The sequence below is a fragment of the Monodelphis domestica genome, chromosome 7 (assembly GCF_027887165.1).
Source record: "Monodelphis domestica isolate mMonDom1 chromosome 7, mMonDom1.pri, whole genome shotgun sequence".
NCBI lineage: Eukaryota > Metazoa > Chordata > Mammalia > Didelphimorphia > Didelphidae > Monodelphis > Monodelphis domestica.
The window spans coordinates 182217756-182236897 of NC_077233.1; the positions used below are offsets into that span (position 1 = coordinate 182217756).

At 41.2% G+C, this 19142-nt stretch overlaps 1 protein-coding gene across 1 annotated transcript in view; it reads right to left on the minus strand.

Annotated features, from left to right (window-relative positions):
• The window catches only part of GRIN2A (glutamate ionotropic receptor NMDA type subunit 2A), a 522909-nt gene extending 506891 nt beyond the window's left edge, over nucleotides 1-16018 (minus strand). Inside the window, exons 1-3 of the mRNA XM_007498665.3 lie at nucleotides 14732-16018; nucleotides 13908-14100; nucleotides 12254-12682 (exon numbers count right to left, since the gene is read on the minus strand). Coding sequence (XP_007498727.2) covers nucleotides 12254-12664 — 411 coding nt within the window. The 5' untranslated portion in view covers nucleotides 12665-12682; nucleotides 13908-14100; nucleotides 14732-16018. The remainder of the gene's footprint in view (nucleotides 1-12253; nucleotides 12683-13907; nucleotides 14101-14731) is intronic.
• Between the last annotated feature and the right edge of the window lie 3124 nt (nucleotides 16019-19142).

Sequence of the window (19142 nt, forward strand, 5' to 3'; positions counted from 1 at the left end):
CCTAAATAAATTAATTTTTTTAAAAAACTACCCACCTTGCATACACTGAGTCCTGACTTAGATCTTTCATATTATTATAAGGCAAAAATACAGTTTTTTAAATTCCATTTTATTTTATGGTATGGATGCTCATTAATCTAGTTCTCATTTACTTGATTAAATCAGTGGAACACATTCTTATCCCTGTAACTTTCAGGTGACTTAGCTGGTATATTTGAGGTTTTTTGTTTGTTTTATTTTATCCTGGATATATAAAGCTATCGATACTGACTGATTTCAAATGCAACCCACTCTTGCTGGCTAAGATTTTCCTAATTTGGAGAAGGCAAGACAGATCAGGAGGCTTTCAGTTATTTTGTACCAATAAAACATAGAAGTAAAGAAAACAGTGTTTTGATGTCAAAAAGTGCCGTTCAGAGAAACATTCACAAAGCTATCAAAACATCACTCAAATTTGACAATAACTATGGGAAAGGGAAGGAGAGAGAAAGAAGACTGAAGTTCTAATCTCTACTTTTAGTCTTCTTTTTTAACTCTTCCACTCTACATGTCACCACACCAATCATGGGAGAACGCTTCATAAATGACTTCTGTATCTCTACATCTGAAAGAGGAAGTATTATGTACTAGAAAGACCTTTGGAGTGGGAGGTAAGAACCCCAAATGTTAGTCCCAGTCCTGGCCCTAGTTAGTTGTATAATTCCGGACATGTCACTTCTTATCTCTGAGTTTTAGCTCTAAACGATTAAAAGATAACAGTTGGAGAAACTAGAAAGTAAGAGGTAGAAAGAAGGGGAAGGTAAATTCGAATCTTTGATCTAGAAAGGACCATTGAGTGTAACACTTCCATTTTACAAATGAGGAGACAAAATCCCACTGAGGCAAGTGATTTACCAAAGGTCCTATAAGTAATAGTCATTGGACACTCAGAGATGCATTCAAAACTAAGTTCTCAGACTCCAATACCAATGTTCTTTCCACTGCACTATGTTGCTTCCTATGAGTTTATTGGGTCCTAATATTTCATTTAGTTTATTGGATCCCTTGAAGTGCTTTAAGGCATCATTATCAGAGTCCTAGGTTCAAATCTGACCTCAGATACTTCTTAGCTGAGTGACCCTAGACAAGTCATAACCCCCATTGCCTAGCCCTTACTGCTCTTCTGCCTTGGAACCAATAACCAGCATTGATCCCAAGATGAAAGGTAAGGTGCTTTTTTAAAACATTATTCTAAAGAATGCATAAATTTCACTATTGCCCAAAGAAACCATGACTCAAAAAAGGTAAAGAACTCCTATAAAATCTAAAAGAGCAATTTTTCTTCCAATAGCCAAGCCAGACACTATAATAGGGCAAGGGATCATGATGTGATGCTGTTACAAAATCCTTAATTTGCCTTTCCTTCTCCAGGAGAAATAAATATTCCAAAACTATTTGGTATGCACATTATAACAACAGAAGTCAATCTAAAGATTACCACCAAAGGACTCTCTTAACTGTCTCCCAGCAAATCCTAAAAATCAAGTTCCCCAAAATTATCCTATGCTAAGAAATGATAGCATCTTAAATATATTGATACAGATACAATAGTCTAGCAATACCTGGGGACTATTGTTTTGTCTTTGTGTCTCCAGTGTTTAGCCCAAAGCCTTTTGATGTGGTAGATACTCAATAACTTCAACAAAATCGTATTCTTTGAAATCAGCACTGGCCATTAAAAAACAACTTTTCAGTGTAGACACTTTCATAAATTTGTGTACATGCTTAAATACTAGGAAATGGACCAACATAATTCATTAAAATAGTTAATATTCAAAAATAATAATAACTCATATTTCTAGATTACTTAACAAAGTGCCTTTTTCATAACTTGCAAAAGATATTATAAATATTATACCCATTTAACAGATGAAAAAAATTGAAGCTCAGAGATGGTAAGTGATTTTCTTCCAGATCATTCATATAGGCAATAAGGGGCAGAGTAAGGGGCCTACAAACCAGGACTCAGATTTCAGTTTTCTTTCCAATACACTAGCATGTCTCTTAAGTGTATGATTTACATATCAATTTCACACAATAAAGAATGCCTTTTCACATTTAGAGTGTGCTGTCATTGAACAATTATTAATAGGAATTGTACATATAAATCTATTTCCACTGGAAGAAAGACTCATGCTAACCTACCTCCTATCCAACTGGAATTCCTTAATATTACACCTTATCCCACAATGCCACCTGTTCTATCCCAGTAGCAATACATCTCATTGCCAATTTCATTTTGGCTGAATATTTCTAGTCTACTATCTCCACATCCTCTTTAGGAACCTTTCATTTGGAAAATCCTTGTGAACCATATGGAAGAAGATATTGATTGAAGCATATAGAAAATTGGTTTAGCAGGGTGTGGTGTCTCTAGACCTGTGTTGGCAAACCTATGACTGACACATATGCTGAAGGGGGCTGCACCCCTCCCCCTCTCCACAGTTCCTGAGGACATTTCCCACATGCTCTGTCCCACTGCCCAACAGCACAATGAGAGTGCTTCCTCCTTCCCCTGTCTGGGATAAGGAGGCGGCTCACATGCAGCAGGAGAGGTAGTTTGGGCACTTGTTCTCTAAAAGTTTTGCCATCACTGCACTAGACTATAATTTCTGTTCCTGGTAAAGGCTGAGGCTGATGTACTGCTTAAGCTTATATTCAGGGATTCTAAATTGCAGTAAGTCTAAAGCTAATCAGGTAAAGTCTAGCACCAATGTGGCAAGACCTAGAAAGTGGGGGGAGGGGAGGCCACCAGTCCTAAGAAGATGTGAATTGATCAATTCAAGAGCAGCTAGATGCCACAATGGATAGAGAGCTGAGCCTAGACTTAGAAAGACCTGAGTTCAAATCCAACTTTGGACATTAGCTATGTGACCCTGGACAAGAGTCTTAACCCTGTTTACTTCAGTTTCTTCATCTGTAAAATGAGCTGGAGAAGGAAAGAGCAAACCATTCCAGTATCTTTGCCAAGAAAATTCCACATGGGAACCCAAAGAGTTTGAAATGACTGAACAACTACAACAAAAAAGCTCCCATGTCCAACACCAATGGTGTTTGGCTCAAGAAAAGAAGGAAGGAGATGGGAGGAAGGGAGGAAGGAAGGAAGGAAGGAAGGAAGGAAGGAAGGAAGGAAGGAAGGAAGGAAGGAAGGAAGGAAGGAAGGAAGGAAGGAAGGAAGGAAGGAAGGAAGGAAGGAAGGAAGGAAGGGAGGGAGGGAGGAAGGAAGGGAGGGAGGGAGGAAAGAAGGGAGGGAGGGAGGGAGGAGGGAGGGAGGGAGGGAGGAAGGAAGGGAGGGAGGGAAAGAAACCAGCTTAAAACAAGTTCTTTGTCCTTCTTTGTGTTTATTTAGGGGAAGGTAATAAAAGTCAGAGCAGTTTCCACTAAAATCAGGAATTTAAATGAAAAGTAATTTTAAAATAAAATTCAGTAAGGAGCCACTTATAAACCTGTAATGGGAACATACTACCAAAGTGAAATGTAGAGAAGCAAGAGACACTTTAATCAGTAATAATTACTGTTTACATGGTGTGGCTCAAACACGATTTCAAGAAGCTCAGCAGTTATTCTAAACATTGTTCTCAGTAGACATGCTTCCAGCTAGAAATAGCTACATGAGTAAATATGCCAGCTGACCTACATATATATGTATATAAATATACATATACATATACACCTATATATTATATATACATATATATGTTTGCTACATTTCAAATATTGTCTGCCCTTCAAGATGATGTAAGTCCACTGAGAATTTGAGGTGATGAGTCAGGGACCATAAATTTCCTCCTCTATGCCAAGAAAATTTATATGGATTACTCACACAATGGTGAAAGTGAGGATGTTAGTTTTCAGACAAATCTCAAAGACCTAAAACATTCAGGGCTTGGTGTTATAGGAAGATCTCATGGTTTAAATAAAAGACAAAATAAAGAAAAATGAACTGAGAATCCTAGAATGCCATTTTTGGCATTAGGAACTTTGCGATTATTCTGTCCAACCTCATAAATGATTACATTACAGTGTCCCTGACAGATGGATGGCTAGTTACTACTTGAGCATTTGTAGTGATGGGAGTTCAGTATCTTACCCTTAATCAAATAGCATTTATTAAGTACCTAACAAGTGCTAAATGCTGTACTAGGGATTAAACATAGGAAGACAAAAATGAAACTGTGCCTACCTTCAGGAAGCCTTCATTCTATCAGGGTAAGTATATGCATATCTATACAATAAATACAAAGAAGCCCATCCCCCTATCAAAAATCTCCAATTATTTATAAAAGTTATTTAGATTACTCCAAAACCCCCTGCTTCTTTATAATTTCCATCCATTTCCAAAACAGAGAAAAATCTAATCCCTCTTCTAAAGGGCAGTTCTTCGGATATTTTCAGGCACTTTTCATAGATCTTCTCTTTTCTGCATTTAACCCTTGTAATTCCTACAACTTGTCCTTGTGTGATAAATGTTCCACCATTCTATATTGGAATATCTGTTTTGGGGTTTGTTTGTTACCATTTTGGTTTCCTTTTTCTAGATATGCTCCAGGAAAAATGCATTATAACAACACAATGCTCAAGTTGTAGACAAAAGCATTGTTTGTTGGTTTTTTAATTTGACCCAATACATCACAATATTTACTCAGATTAATCTTGTAGCCAAATACAACCTCCATCTTATAACTTTGTGATTAATTAGGAAAACAAAAACCTAAACATATATATAATATGTGTATATGTATACATATATATACATATTCATTAAATTTTATCATGTGGCTTTGGTTCATACTTTCAGTCAATTAAGATACTTTTCCAACTTGGTTCCATCAAGAAAGAGATCAGGTCAATTGCTTAAACCAACCAAGTGTCAAGAGACTTTCAGATCTTAAAACCTATATTTGAACTTCTTGGTTTTGTAACATTAAGTAGAAATGGCAGAATGGTGTAAGAGAAAATATCTTGGAGAAAGCATCAGCAGACCACCCTTTTGGGGCTGAATTTCCTAATCTGTAAAATGGGTGGGGGAAGCAGGTCTTCATGCCATACATATTTACTTAGCCGGCAAGTGTTTAAGGGTTAAAATGAGATTGATATATGGGAATGTGTTCAAAAAATGTCTAAGTGTTTAACCATCTCCCTTGCTTTGACCATCCAACCAGTTACTAAGTTTTTCCTCCATGATACCTCTTGTTTCCATCCCCTTCTCTCTATTCCCATTGCTACCAGCCCGAATTACTCTGCTCCTAGATTTCCACATTCCCTAACTAATGATTGTTCACACTTGTACTCTCCTTCCCCTATTCTCAATTCATCTTTTATACCACAACCACAACTAAAATAATCTTCCTTATGAATAGATCTAATCATGTCAATCCTCACCTCAACCATCTTCAATGCCTCCCTATTGCATATTGAATAACGTTCAAAAGCCTCTGCTAGGCATTTGAGACACCACTGTACCTTTTTTTTTTTAACACATATTACTTTCATCCATGTTCTGTACTGTGGCACTGTAGACAGAACACTGGGACCTGAAATCAGAAGACCAGAGTTCAAACCTGGCATCAGAATCAGACACCTATTATGAACTCTGTGCCCCTGTTGCTGTTGAGTTGGTCCATTAGTGTGAATCTTCATTAGTCTGACTCACAGTAACCCCATTTGAGGGGTAATGAAGGAAAATGATTTGCCATTTCCTTCTCCAATTCATTTTACAGATGAGGAAACTGAGACAAGCAAGTTAAGCCACTTGCTCAGGGTCAGACAACTAGTAAATATCTGAGTCATACTTTGAACTCAGGTGTTCCTGACTCTAGGACTGATGCCCTATCCATTGTGCCACATCCTGTGTCCCTGGGCAAGTCAGAATCTGATGATCTCATCTTCAACTGTAAAATGGAGGTAATAATAGCACCTACCTCAAAGAGTTGTTGTTTTAATGGTCAAATGAGATAATATGGGGAAAGGGGGCACATATTTAGCCCAGCCCTTGATACATAGTAGGTTCTATATAAATGCTTATTCCCTCCCCTTTCCCCAGGCCACCCTCTATTGCCTGGTGGAACTCATGAATTTCCTGTTTCCTGAACATGAAATGAATTCTCAGATTTTCATTTTTGTTCACACACTATCCTATGATAGAAGTGCCTTTCTCTACCCTTTCTGCTCATCACCTATTAGATCATATGGTCTTTAAAGACCAATTCAAAAGGGGACCTCCTCCATGAAACCTTCCTTGATCACCTAATATTTTCAAATAGTACTATGTTTTATACCTCTCTAATATTCTTATCTGTTACTATTTTAAATGTTGTTATACTTGATTTATATTTATTATTATACAGCATGCATGAGGATAGAAGGCTGGCTTCTGAGACATAAAGACTTTGAATGCCTCTGCCACATATTTGTGAGAACCTGAGTAAGTCATTTATTCTCTTAGCATTCCAAGGGTATCTTCTAGGTTGAAGAGGATTAGCTCTTCATCAGAAGCTCCTCACCTTCATGAAACCACAAATCCACTTTTTAAATTGCCCTCCTGGGGAGGAAAGAGGGGAGGGAGAGAACATGAATCATGTAACCATGGAAAAATACTCTAAATAAATAAATTTAATTCAAAAAATAAAATGAAATAAAAATTGCCCTCCTGGAATATAAATTTGAGGTCAGGGACTTGTCTCTTTTTTTATACTTGACTATAAAGGTAAGGCAAGAGATAGACCTGAAATTATGAAAACATGAATTCAAATCCAGCCTCAGACACTAGCTGTGTGAGCCTGGGTAAGTCACTTAACCTTTTTCAGCCTCAGTTTTCTCATCAGCAAAATGAGAATGATAGCATCAACTTCTCAGAGCTGTAATAAGGATAAAATGAATAAAGCATTTTGATGAATAAAAATGAATAAAATAAAGCATTTTCAAAGCTTAGAGTGTCATATAAATGCTAGTTATTAAAGTAAAGATAATATGTCATCTTTAGCTCCAATTCAAACTGATCCCTCTCTTACTTGAAATAGATACATTTAAAGATAAAGGAAGTGCACCCCAATTCCCTAGAAATTAAAATTCTTTAGTTATCCTAGATAACATATTTGAATCTGTGGCTTTACAAGCCATTTTGTAGTTGTGAAATATTTCCAGTTCCTTTGCCAATGAAATCACAATACTATTCTTAGAGTCATGGAATTTTAGGATTAGAAGGAACTTTAGATACCATCTAGTCCAAATCCCTCATTTTGAGGATAAGGAAACTGAGCCCCACAGGAATAAAATGACACGTCTAAAGTCATAGAGATGATTAGTGGCAAATCTAAGAATAGCACTCAGATCTCCCAGGGTTGTTTTTGTTTTTGTTTTTGTTTTTCCCCACTAAACCATGGTATCTCTAGTACTTAAAAGGCATGTTAGAGAATCATATGCATAGAGTTCAACTGATTGTTTTCCTTGTTTGATGCTTTTTTTAAGAGGCAAAATCATGCTGCACTTTAAAAAAAAGATCCCTCCCCCTGAAAATTCTCTTTGCAGAACTTTGAAGAGATTTAAAGACAGAGGCCTAGCCAGTTGGTGGTCCCTGCTCCAGCAAAGCAGACTGGAGATCTCCCAAACCAACCAGGGTATGAGGGCTTTTCCAGATATCAATAAGAATTCCCAGAGTCAATGACTCTTGGCATTAGTGACTGTGAGGAGGGCATAGGTCATGAAGAGGAGGCTATGATGGCATCCTGTCTGCCTCACGGAGGCACTTGAAGGCAGAGTTCTTGCTAGCTAGTGGTACCTGCTCCAGCAATCATTCCACTGTTGTCTTTCTGAAGAGGATTTATGTTGTTCCAACTAATAAGAAAATGTATATAAAGTGTCAGTTTTTTCATATGAGTCAGTAGAGTGTATGCTGAATTTAGAGTCAGGAAGACTTGAATTCAAATTCTGCATCTGACATTTATTGGCTTTGTGAATCACACAAGTCACTTAACTTCTCTCAGACTCAGGTTTCTTATCTGTAAAATGGGAATAATAATATCTACCTCAGAAGGTTTTGTAAGGATCCACTGAGATAACAACATATGCAAAGCATTTTGCAAGCCTTCATGTACTAAATAAATGCTAGTTGTTATTGTTATCATTGTTAATGAAAGATAACATAGCTTAAAGGGTGGAAGGCCACCTTTGAACTCAGTACAAGCTCAGTTTAAGTCCTACCTGCAATAAATACTGACTGTGTGAGCACAAACAAGTCTCTGATGATTTCATACAACTTTCTAAAACTGTTAGCTACCAACAAGTTTCTGATCTGCGCTGGGGTAGGGGATTTCAACACCAGAAGTTCGCTATACCAAAGAAATAATGAGTCTAGACCAAAAATAAAAGTGCTATATAAAGGGCAGTTATTATTCTTCTCCCACCATTCTGGCCCTATAGTTCTAGCATGTGGTGAGAACATACTGTTACTTTCATAGTACCCTACCTCCAACTCTGACATTAAAATTTTCCAAAAGGGCTTTAGAAATAAAAACTCATAATAATGCCAAAATCCCATTTGGTGAAGAACTAACAATTGTGGTTTATTAATATGCTGCTATTTGGTCAGACTGTTTACAAAATGCCTTCTGCATTCAAGACTGTCATTCGGATAGTTGGATTTCAAGATTCTCACTTTTCTTCCTTAGTATTTCCCATTCTGTCCCCTGGAAAGAGGACTTGGGTTCAGATCAAATCTCTGAACCTCACTCCTTTGTGACCTTGAGTACATCATTTACTTTCCCTGGGCCTCAGCTTCCTATCTGTAACACAAGAGTGTGGGGCTAGATCTGAGAATCCTTTCAGTTTTAAATTTTTGATCCTTTAATGTTCCTTAATAGTAAATTCACAGAACAGTCCTTTGAAGATGGTCAGTTATATCCCCTAGATGGAAGAAAAAAATGAGGACAAATATATTAAATTAGTCAAAATTTATGGAGCAACTACTGTATGCAGAATTCATGCTATTCTGTGATATGTGACACGGCTAAAATCAGAGCAGACCATTAATGGCCTTCCTCTCATCTAAACATACGTAACCCACTTTGCCTACAGGCTTTGCTTTCTCCCTGAGAGTGGTATTGAGTAGGGAGTTAAATGACTGACCCCTATGTGTCTTTGTTATGGGCCATTTCACAACTGAATCCCCAAATTAATAAGGCTCTTCCTGCTGAGACAGGACAACCTGAGCTAAGCTCTGAAAAATCATTTCTATGACTAGCATTACCCTCTTTGTTTCTAGACTAGTTACCAGAAAGTACCCTTCAATAAGAGCAGCTATTAACAAATTACCAATTGCCAACTAATTAGATAATATCTTAACCTCATCATCATTATCATTCCAGTAGAAAGGAATGAGGCTTATCTGAATTTCGTTCTTCCTTCTAGCATCAGCTGGATTGTCCATCCTTTCTCTTTTTCTTCCATGACCTCTCATATCATATCTCTTCCTATCTATTATTTAACCAGGTCTCTGGTCCTAAATTAGAACACAACCAATCTGGTCCAACCCTTTTTAATGTTTTTGGGGGGTCCCTTCCCTTCCCTCTCTTTCTCCACTAATCCACCAAAGATCTTTTTCCTTTCATTCTATGCCTTGGAATTTCACGCCAAGTCTTCTCCCCTTTTCAAAGTCCAAGTTCTTAATTTTCAACCTCAAAAACTTCAAAACAGAAGAGCATTTAATTACTAAGATTTCCTCTCTCTCCCACCCATCTTTCGCATACTGCTCCAAACACGGTTGGTATTTAATAAACATTGGCTGATTGCAATTGTTTGGTTATATGGGCTTCATTATGTTTTCAGCATTTTGTTTTTCCCTTCAAATGAGTAAGAGACTAGAGGGCATGCATGCTGGATATACAACTAGTCCCAATTAATGTGAATAATGAATCTCCCAAAGTTGTCACATGTATTTGTATTCTCGTATTATTTGAAGTTATAATTTTGTAAAATACAGTAATTGATTCCAGCCCAGTAGGGAAAAGTGGTGCGAATTCAAATAATGTGACCACTTCATGGTATTCATTATTTGCACTAATCAAGACCTAACTGTATATGTGTCAGTTTTAACTGTTAATTAAGTTAACTGCTGCTCTTATACACCAAACCAGTTTTTTATAGCTAGTTTAGAAGTGAAAATAACTATTCTAGACAAAATTTTGGGCTTTAGCAGTGAAGCCTAGCCTAAGTAAAGATAGCTTTTCTTCAGTGTTGGAAAGATCTAAATTTGGGACATGGTCTATAACTTAGTCACTATTCTTTTATTCTGTGAGCCAGAGAAGTGAGTTTAGATTTTATAAAATTGGTTTTGTAGCCAACTTCCCAACATTCCATCTTCACAAAGAATATATAGAACTTAAGTATTCCTTTATCTTCTAAGTGAGAGAACCAATCATCACTTAGATGAAAGAATACTGTATTAAAAGACTTGTTAGGGTCTCATTTGACCTTCTTTGTGTTCAGACAATCCTAGGTTTCTCTCTGCTCAGAACCACTTAATTGAAATGGTTGAATGTTCACCACCAATCTCTCACTTGATTTCCACCTTTTCTTTCATCTTTTTCATTCCCAGGACCTATTTTTCTATCCCCTACTTTTTTTCTCATCTAGGTACATTCTAAATATTCTCCAGTCTCCTTTTCATTCCACCAAGCTCAATCATATTTCAGTCCTTTCAAGGTCGACTATAAGTGATTCTTTTCAATGTTTCTGTCAAGTGTTTCCATTATCTTGAACTGCAATCATTTGTTTTGCTGCCCCTCTCTCAGTCTCTTCCTGAGTATCTCCTTAATTTGTTACTTCTATTCTGGTTCTCTTTCTACCTCTTAGATTTTTTATTATCCTTCTATAGACACTGCCTGGGATATTCTTCTTTCTACATTCTTTCAAGGAAGACTGAGTCTGCTCTCTTCACCAAAGATCTGCATTGCTGTTTCCCTTTGCCCTGAACCTCAGAAAAGGGCAAAACAAATTTGAAAGTCCCACAAGTTATAAAGACAATATTCAACTATCCTCTGGAGGGTAGCCCACCCTGAACATCAACCTATAAAATGTTATAAATGAATATTTAATGTTTTGCTGCAGTGAATTAAAAACAGTCCTCTAGTGGCCTAGAAGAATTAATATAGTTCCCAAACGTATTGTAGGCAGTTGCTGAGGCAAAGGGAGACTATGGCTTGATATATGTCAAAGTGCTTTGATAGTATCAGGGGGGGAAAAGTACTATATACATTGCAAAGGGTTATTTTATTACATCCCCTACTGTCTAAGGAAATCTGCACAGAAAGAGATCACTGTTGGAAACAAGTATATTAATCTTTCTCTGATTTATTCCATGTCCCACAAGTTCCCTGTTCCCAATGGAGTGGTATATGAATTCAGATAACTGTAATAGCTCACTGTTTCCACTTCTGGCCCTTAACCTGAGGCTCTATCCCTTCTCTTTTTCTTTAAGGACCTTTCTCTTTGCATTAACCAAATTTCCAACCTTGGTTATAGCATAACCATTTTACTTCAGCATTCCCTCTATCCTTTGTCCCTCTTCTTCTCCCTCACCAGTCCACCTATAGTTTCTCTTTTACAAATAGGTATCTTAACATTTCACATCTATCCTTCCCAAGTCCAGTGGGTTCTTCCTCCTCAACCTCAGATTCCATTGTGGTTAGACATTGCATTCTTACAGCACCATAAAACCAGTTGGGGGACTACTATATGTATTTTGGATATATGATGCATTCAAAATTCACCTCAATCCTGAGCTTTGCAGAAAATATCCTCTCCCTAATTCCTGATTCCAGTGCTTGCCATTCTTCTCAAGAGCTACATTTCTCTTGAAATTGTAGTAAACCAAATATTCCCATCAACTTCTCTAAAGAAAAAAAGTTGAGAACAAATTCAGTCAATTTTTGTGTTCCCTCTTTCTCTCCTGAAAGGAAGAAAGGATCCAGGACAGACCTAGCTGTTTCATCTCCTGTACAGCAACCAAAATCCTGTGGCTGAGTTACGGGATGTCCTTTGCTCGGAAAGAAAATTGGGAGACAGAACTGGTCTTTGTCTCATCCTCATCGTCCCCAGTTGCATGCCTAGATGGAGTTCCCCATTCACTCTCCCTCCCCTTACAGAACTTCAGAGGTGTGAGCAGCCATTCCACCCCATGGTGGAATTCATTATCCCTCGTCCACTCAACCCCTATTACCTTATCAGCCATGATCATGGAGGCACCACCATGGATCCCCAGGATAGGGATGAAGGTCTGGGAGGAGATAAAATCCAAGATCTGTGCGATGGCTTCCTGGTCCGTGTCATCCCCAAACACCAGCCCATGGATGCGGGCGCCAGACATGAGGTCGCAGACATGGGTAATGAGACTCTTGGGGTCTGTAAGGTTGACCAACATGGCCACCACATTCACGTCGAGTGCTAGCTCACCTGCCAGCTCCCGGCCCCACAGGCTGCGGATGTCCCGCTCTGTCACATCGTGGCTCCGGCCCAAAAGCACCGCGATGTTCAACGCTGGAGGCCCCTTCTCCGCGCGAGCTCGTGCTGGGCTCCGCCACACCAGCAGAGCCGGCAGCACCAACAACGCCCAGTAGCCCAGTCTGCCCATGGTCGCCAGCTGCGATCCCTGCAGGAAAGGGCGCAAGCAGAATGAGGACCCTCCAGCTCCAGGAAAGCTACATGCCTAGTCTGCCTTGAACTTCTCTCTCCACAAACCAGGGCAGAACTCAGTCCTGTCGTTCCCCTACCCAGAAGGAAGATCTTCTGGGAATAAAACTCAGCTTCAAACCTGGCCCTACTTGTAGAATGAAATATCCTTACACACACACACACACACACACACACACACACACACACACACACACACACACACACTTTGCACTACTGGTGCTGCCGGGGAGGGGGAGTGAGCCATAGACTGTTCTCCCACCACCACTACCCCTTCAATGCAGTGCATACGAGCCCAGCGTGAGAAGCAGCTTCTGGAGCAAAGGTCCCCCTCCCTCCTCAAGAAAGGACACAGGTCCCCAATGGACCATAAGTGGAAGGGAGCAAGGAGCTGTCCAGAGTTAAACCTTGGGACCTTGGGACCAATATCCCTCAGGGACCCCAGAGCAGAACAGACTTCATTCCTCTCCAGTAGCCCTTTCTGGTCCCTCTCTGTTCTGAGGGCGTTGATGGGCAGAGAGCGATTTTAGAGCATCCAAGCAAAGAGTAGGGAGAGAACCAGGAGGGAGTAAGCTTACACCAGGTGTGATTCTACTGCAAAGTCTTATTGCTCCACATGAGTGCGGGTCGGTGCAAGGGGCAGTTGTTAAGATATATAGGCATCCCTCAGATTCACACATACTCAGACCTATACAATTTGGCGCACAGCCGCATTCACCTGTATGCATCCGCATACACGTCCCATGCAGACAGGTGATAGGGCTCCACAAACAAGCATAGCTCCACCCAAGTATACAGACCACTCTTCAGGTGCAAACACAAGTTCTACACATATATGTGGTGCACACTGGAACTTGCGCATGCATGCACATGGGCAAACACGTGTGCACACACGTGTGTGCACACGCCCATGAACACGCACACACCCATGCGTACACAGCCACGCGGTTCCCTCACCAGGGCTGCGGAGCCCTGCGAAGTTCATCTTTAACTCTATAGAGTCTCTTGGTTCTGGTGAGTCCCTGTATCCCCACGCGGAGGGTAGGTGCAGAGAGCAGGTCGGCAGCGCCCTCTGGCGGCCACATGTCCCTCTTCCCGCGGTTCTCTTCTACTCGCTCTCCCCACCTTTTTTTTCCTCTCTTTCCCCCAGCCCTGCGGTCCCCAGCTCCCCCGCCGGGACGTACCAGGATCGCCGGAGAAGGTCGAGGCTGCGGTGGGGCGCGCTGCGCAGTCGAGCATTTCGGCCGCCTCAGCAGCAGCCGAGGTTAGGGGGCTCTCCCATCCTGCCACCCCAGCGCGCTCCCCTGGCCGTCCGGCGCTGACCGCATAGCCCCCACTGGAGGCGGCTATCCCAGCCTGAGGTTTTGCAGCAGGGCTCTGCCGAGGTAGGAGAAAGAAAAGGAAAAGATAAATCCAACCAAGGGATTTTGCGTAAAATATACAAACACATGCATATGAGAAGCTTGACCTTAAAGAGAAGCCAAGCTCGGTTCCTATTGCTAAGCCAAGAGGTGGTTCAGACTCTATCTCCCGGCAGTGCTGTCAAAAACACTAAGGAAGTCTTACTCAGCTGAGCCCGGGGGCTCTGAGGGACACGGAGTTATCCAGTTCCCCACCCCTGCCCATTCCCCAAAAGCAAATTCGGTTTTCAATGCAACCTTCTCTTCATCAGTCTCCAAGAGCTTGGAGTTGTGTGTCCGGGAGTCACGAAGCTGAAGCGAAGGGGAATGGGTATCAGGGTTGGAAGGGTTGAGTTTCTAATGAACAGGAGTAAGGACTGAGAGAGAAGAGAATGGAAAAGCATTCCAGCAGTCCCGCTGTCCAAGAAAAACAACCGCTCTCCGTCTGTGTGTTTAATATCCCACATAGTGAATCCCTCTCTGCCAGTCCAGCCATCCATCCTTCTCTTCCTACCTAACCCCATGGGAAAAATTGGTTCTGGATCTAAGTAAAAGCAGAGCTCCCTCGGTCCGTGCGTCCCTGTTCCACTTCTCTTAGCAATACTCACCGCAGCCACCCTCCACATAGTTCCCAAAGGTGGCTCTTCCAAGTCATCTCCGGGGTTGAAAAACGCGGCCCCGCGGCTTCAGTCCTTTAGTGCTCCCCGGTCCCCATGAGCCAGCCGAGACCCCCCCCCCCTGCCCTGGTCCCTGTCTTCTTTCCCTTCTCTTCCCAGTAACTACACGTCCCTCTAAGACTCTCTGCCCGGGGATTCCACGCTCTGCTTCTCTCTGGACAAGAGCATCGATGAGTCCTCGGCTCTTCCAATACCACAGAGCTCCCTCTCTGCAGCCTTGTCTTTCGGGGCGCGCGCACCCGTATGTGCGTGCGTGGGGGGGGGAGGGAGGGAGGAGATGGCAGGGGATCCCCGCGTTCTCTGTCAGAGGGCAGAGCCAAACGAGAAGGAGAGGAGAGTGGGAGAATCAGGAGAGGATGCTCTCAGCTTCCCTGCAGTCCAGCTCCACGCTCAGGTCCCAGATCCCGATTCTCTGCTCTCAGCCCAGAATCAGAAGGGCGCGCCCGACTCGCTGCAATGCTTTCCAGCAATGGCAAAAGGGGTCCCTGGACGTGCTCCGCACAGCACTGGGAGGGGGCGGGCTCCCGCTCCCGCTCCTGCTGCTGCTTCTGCTCCCGCCACTGCCGCCGCCTAGAAGGAAGAAGGGGGCAGGTGCGCCCCCCACGCCAACTTGGGGACTTACTCAGAGCTGGTTTCTTGGAGAGATGCAGAAGCACAGCTCAAACCCGAGACTTTGACAGGCGGAAAGAGGGAAAGAGTACCTCTTCCTCCCATCTCCCCCTTCCCCCCCACTCACACACACACACACACACACACACACACACACACACACACACACACACACACAGAGTGAACCTCCCCTAAACCTTAGGGAGAATATATCGTCCCTGGCCCCCACCCCACAAGAAGCGAAGCCTCAGAATCTGGTGACTAGGGTCTCTAAAACCTTTGGCCCCAGGACCTTTGGCCCAAGGAAGAGATCTGGGAAGTTCAGTCTAAACGAGGTATGCCGCTGTCCGTGGTACTGGAGCAACATTTTCTCTAGTTCCTCCACAAGGGTTCCTCCTGTTTTATGATGCGGCTGAAGAGGAATCAATTATTTAAAGCTCTAGGCAGCGCCTGGTGTTCGGTGGAACGTTCGTCTCTTTCTACATACTCTCTCACACATACATACATATACATACAAGATCCTCTATCATTTTATAAAACCAGCTGTCTGTCCCCCACCCCACTGCGCCCCCACTTCCCTATTACCACCAACACAACACCATCTCCTCCAGTACCTGAGCTCACTCCCCTGCAGGGGGCGGGAGCTGGCGGGCGGGAGTAAGGCGGGCTGAAGAGGATAGTACCACCCACTTTGAGACTGGATTAGGAGGACCGGGAGAGAGGGTGAGATCAGTGGGGGTGTTTGGAAGCCACACCAACTCCAAGCTGCCCTGGAGTTTGGGGTTTGTTTTTTTTAAGCTTCTAGAATATCCGCTGAGAGCATAAGAAGCTGAGAAACCCAGAGTTTGCAGATGTGGTTGACATACACTATATAGTCAGAATGCAGAGAGAGGAAACATGGCTATTAAACTTGCTCTAAAAATTTCTAACTTTGAGACTTGAGGCCTAGATTTGAACTTACCTGTCTCTATCCAACCCACCCAATGCCCAGCCCTCTTCTGGCCTAGACAAATAAATGCACATATAGGAAAATAAACAGAGTAGTATCTTTTCTTTTATCTTTAACTTCAAGCCAGGCAATTTCTGCATTTCAATTCAGCAAATTTCTATTGCATGATCAGTATTGCTTAGGTCCCAAACCATTCAGATATCAAAGATAGATAATTCCCTTGTAAAGTAAAAAGGAAGAAATAGATTCAATCATTTCCCTCAAGCAGCTTACAGTCCAGTAGGGGACTTAAAACTATACTTAAAACTATTACAAGTCAGAATGTTAAAAAAGTGGGCACTGTGAGAATCAACAAGAGATCCCAGATGAGAACTAATTTTCCTTACTTGCACTTTCTAAAAAAGGAAGAAGTCATTATGGCCTCACTTGGCATGAAGGTTCTAGCACTTCAAATGCAATGCCATTGAAGTACAAGTTTTGGCAAGTACCAAATCAAGCTGGAAAGCCTGCCGGTATTGTCTAGGTGATGGACTTGATGTCTGTCTTCCCAGGACCAGTCTAGTTACATCTGAGAGGCTTTTCAAAAGAAGCTGTTCCCCAGGCAATGAGAAAACTTAGTTTCTCTTCTCTTAAATAATTATTATGGGAATGGTGCTTTGTAAAAGAAAATCCCAAATGATGATATGCTTCTAGATATGCAGGCTCATTACTGATTAAGGGAATTGGACTAAATCAAACTGGGGAAGTTATACAATCTTTTCAGTGATATCAAATTGATCATTGCCACAAAAGTCAGTCACTTCAACACCAATATTTCCCCAATGTTCCTTTATAACTACAATTATAGAGTTCTACAATTTAGGAAATTTTTAAATTACAAATTATACAGAAGCCATAAAAAGATGTTCAATAGGTATGATCAGTTTTAAAGTATTATGAATGGCGATTTGTGCATGTATGTAATGTTATCAAATTGTCATGGGCATATCTAACCAAAAAAGGATAATTTAATAGTCAATAATTTAAGAGTCAATAAAGATGTCCACAGATTCTCCCAAAACATTAAAATAATAAGAGTTCTAATAAGGACTGGGACTAGCTTCCTTTAGGAGGTGGTACTTATGCTGATCTTAGAAGGAAGCTAATATTTTTATAAGGAAAATATTGGAAGGAAATGCATTCCAGAGATGGGATATAGCTTGTACAGAGGCATGAATATAGGAGATGGAATAATATGTACAGGATCCAACAAGATTATTGAGTAAATGAAGGAAAGTAACATTAAAAGAACAATAGAGGAGCCTCTAGCATGTTTCATAGATCTATAGAAAATTTTGGGGAAAACATGGACAAGAATTTCCCAGAATCAAAAGAAGTGGAAAGGCAGGGATCTGTACCAGTAGAGGGAGTACCCACATGGATGAAATCACTCAACCACAAAAGTACTATTATGATTACACATTGAATTCCAGTCACTAAAATGCTCCTATTGAGCCTCATCATTATATGTAAGGGACTCAGGTTTTCAAAAACTTTGGGAAGTGAATGCAAGTTGTCACAAGACAGGTCCTAGCAAGAGATAAAGGCCTCAATGAAGGTTAAATTTAGGACTATATGTCTTTCATTCAAAGACTAAATATAAAAAGATTCTGTACTAAAATGACCCCTAGATGACTAGTGATTTTGGCCACCATGTCTCATGATGATTGTCTATTAAAAGGTGCAAATCACTTCAATGATGTGAATCATTATAGAGTAGCCCCAGAGAAACACAAAATTTAGACTGTGAAGGAAACTTAAACCAGAAATCTTTTGAAGTATATTGAATTAATTAATCAATTCACTAAGCCAGTATTATACAAAAAAAATAAAATAAAATAAAAGAGCAAGTGGGTGTGTAATTAGAATTTTGTACCCCTTAAACTACATTTTCCAGCATTTTCCTTTCATCTTCTCATTGAGTCCTTACATTTTGAAGATAAGGTTGTGGAACTCCACCCTTTGCTCTCTTCTTCCATTTTCATGGTCTGGGTAACTGCTCTTTACTCAGGCTATCCCTTTCCTCTACTTCAAGTGATTATTAATAAATCTTATAAAATATAATACGTGGAGTAATTGGATATTAATTTTTAGTCTTACGTTTCTGGCAACCAGTTCAGAAAATGATTCTCAATTTTTTTTTATTCAGGTAGCCTTTCAATAAAGTTAATAAGTTTTTCCAATAATGTCCTCCCACCTCCCACCACAAGAGCCAAGAACTAGGTAGTCATGTCTCTCCACAAACACCCTCCACTTGCATGCCTCTGGCCCATTGTCACCTCCTGCAGCTACAGTTACTAATGCTTCTGCCTCCCAGGTTTGACCAGACACAAAGGGATAAGCCAAGGCCTCCAAAGCACTGCTGATCCCCCAAGGTTCCTGCTTGGAGGGTGAGATCTAAAATTTCCTTTCCCCTTTCTTGCTGTGACTTCCCAAGTCAAGTTTTTTTCCCCAAAATCAGCCCCTTCCACACTGCCCACCCGCAACCCTGTCTAGCTCCCAAGCCAATTCTAAACTAACCTAGGGGGGCTTTCATGCTACAGGGGGTAGGGACTGAGGTGTCACTTGGCCCCTGGCATTTTGACTTCTAGGGGGGAAGGGAAGAAAGGTTACTCTTTCAAACAGGAAGTAGATTTGCAATCAATTTAATGAATAGAATTGCAAGCATGGCCCACTCTATGAAAGAGAAGTGCATTACAGCTTTAGGATGTCTTTTCTTACTACCATTCATGGGTGTACTAATTG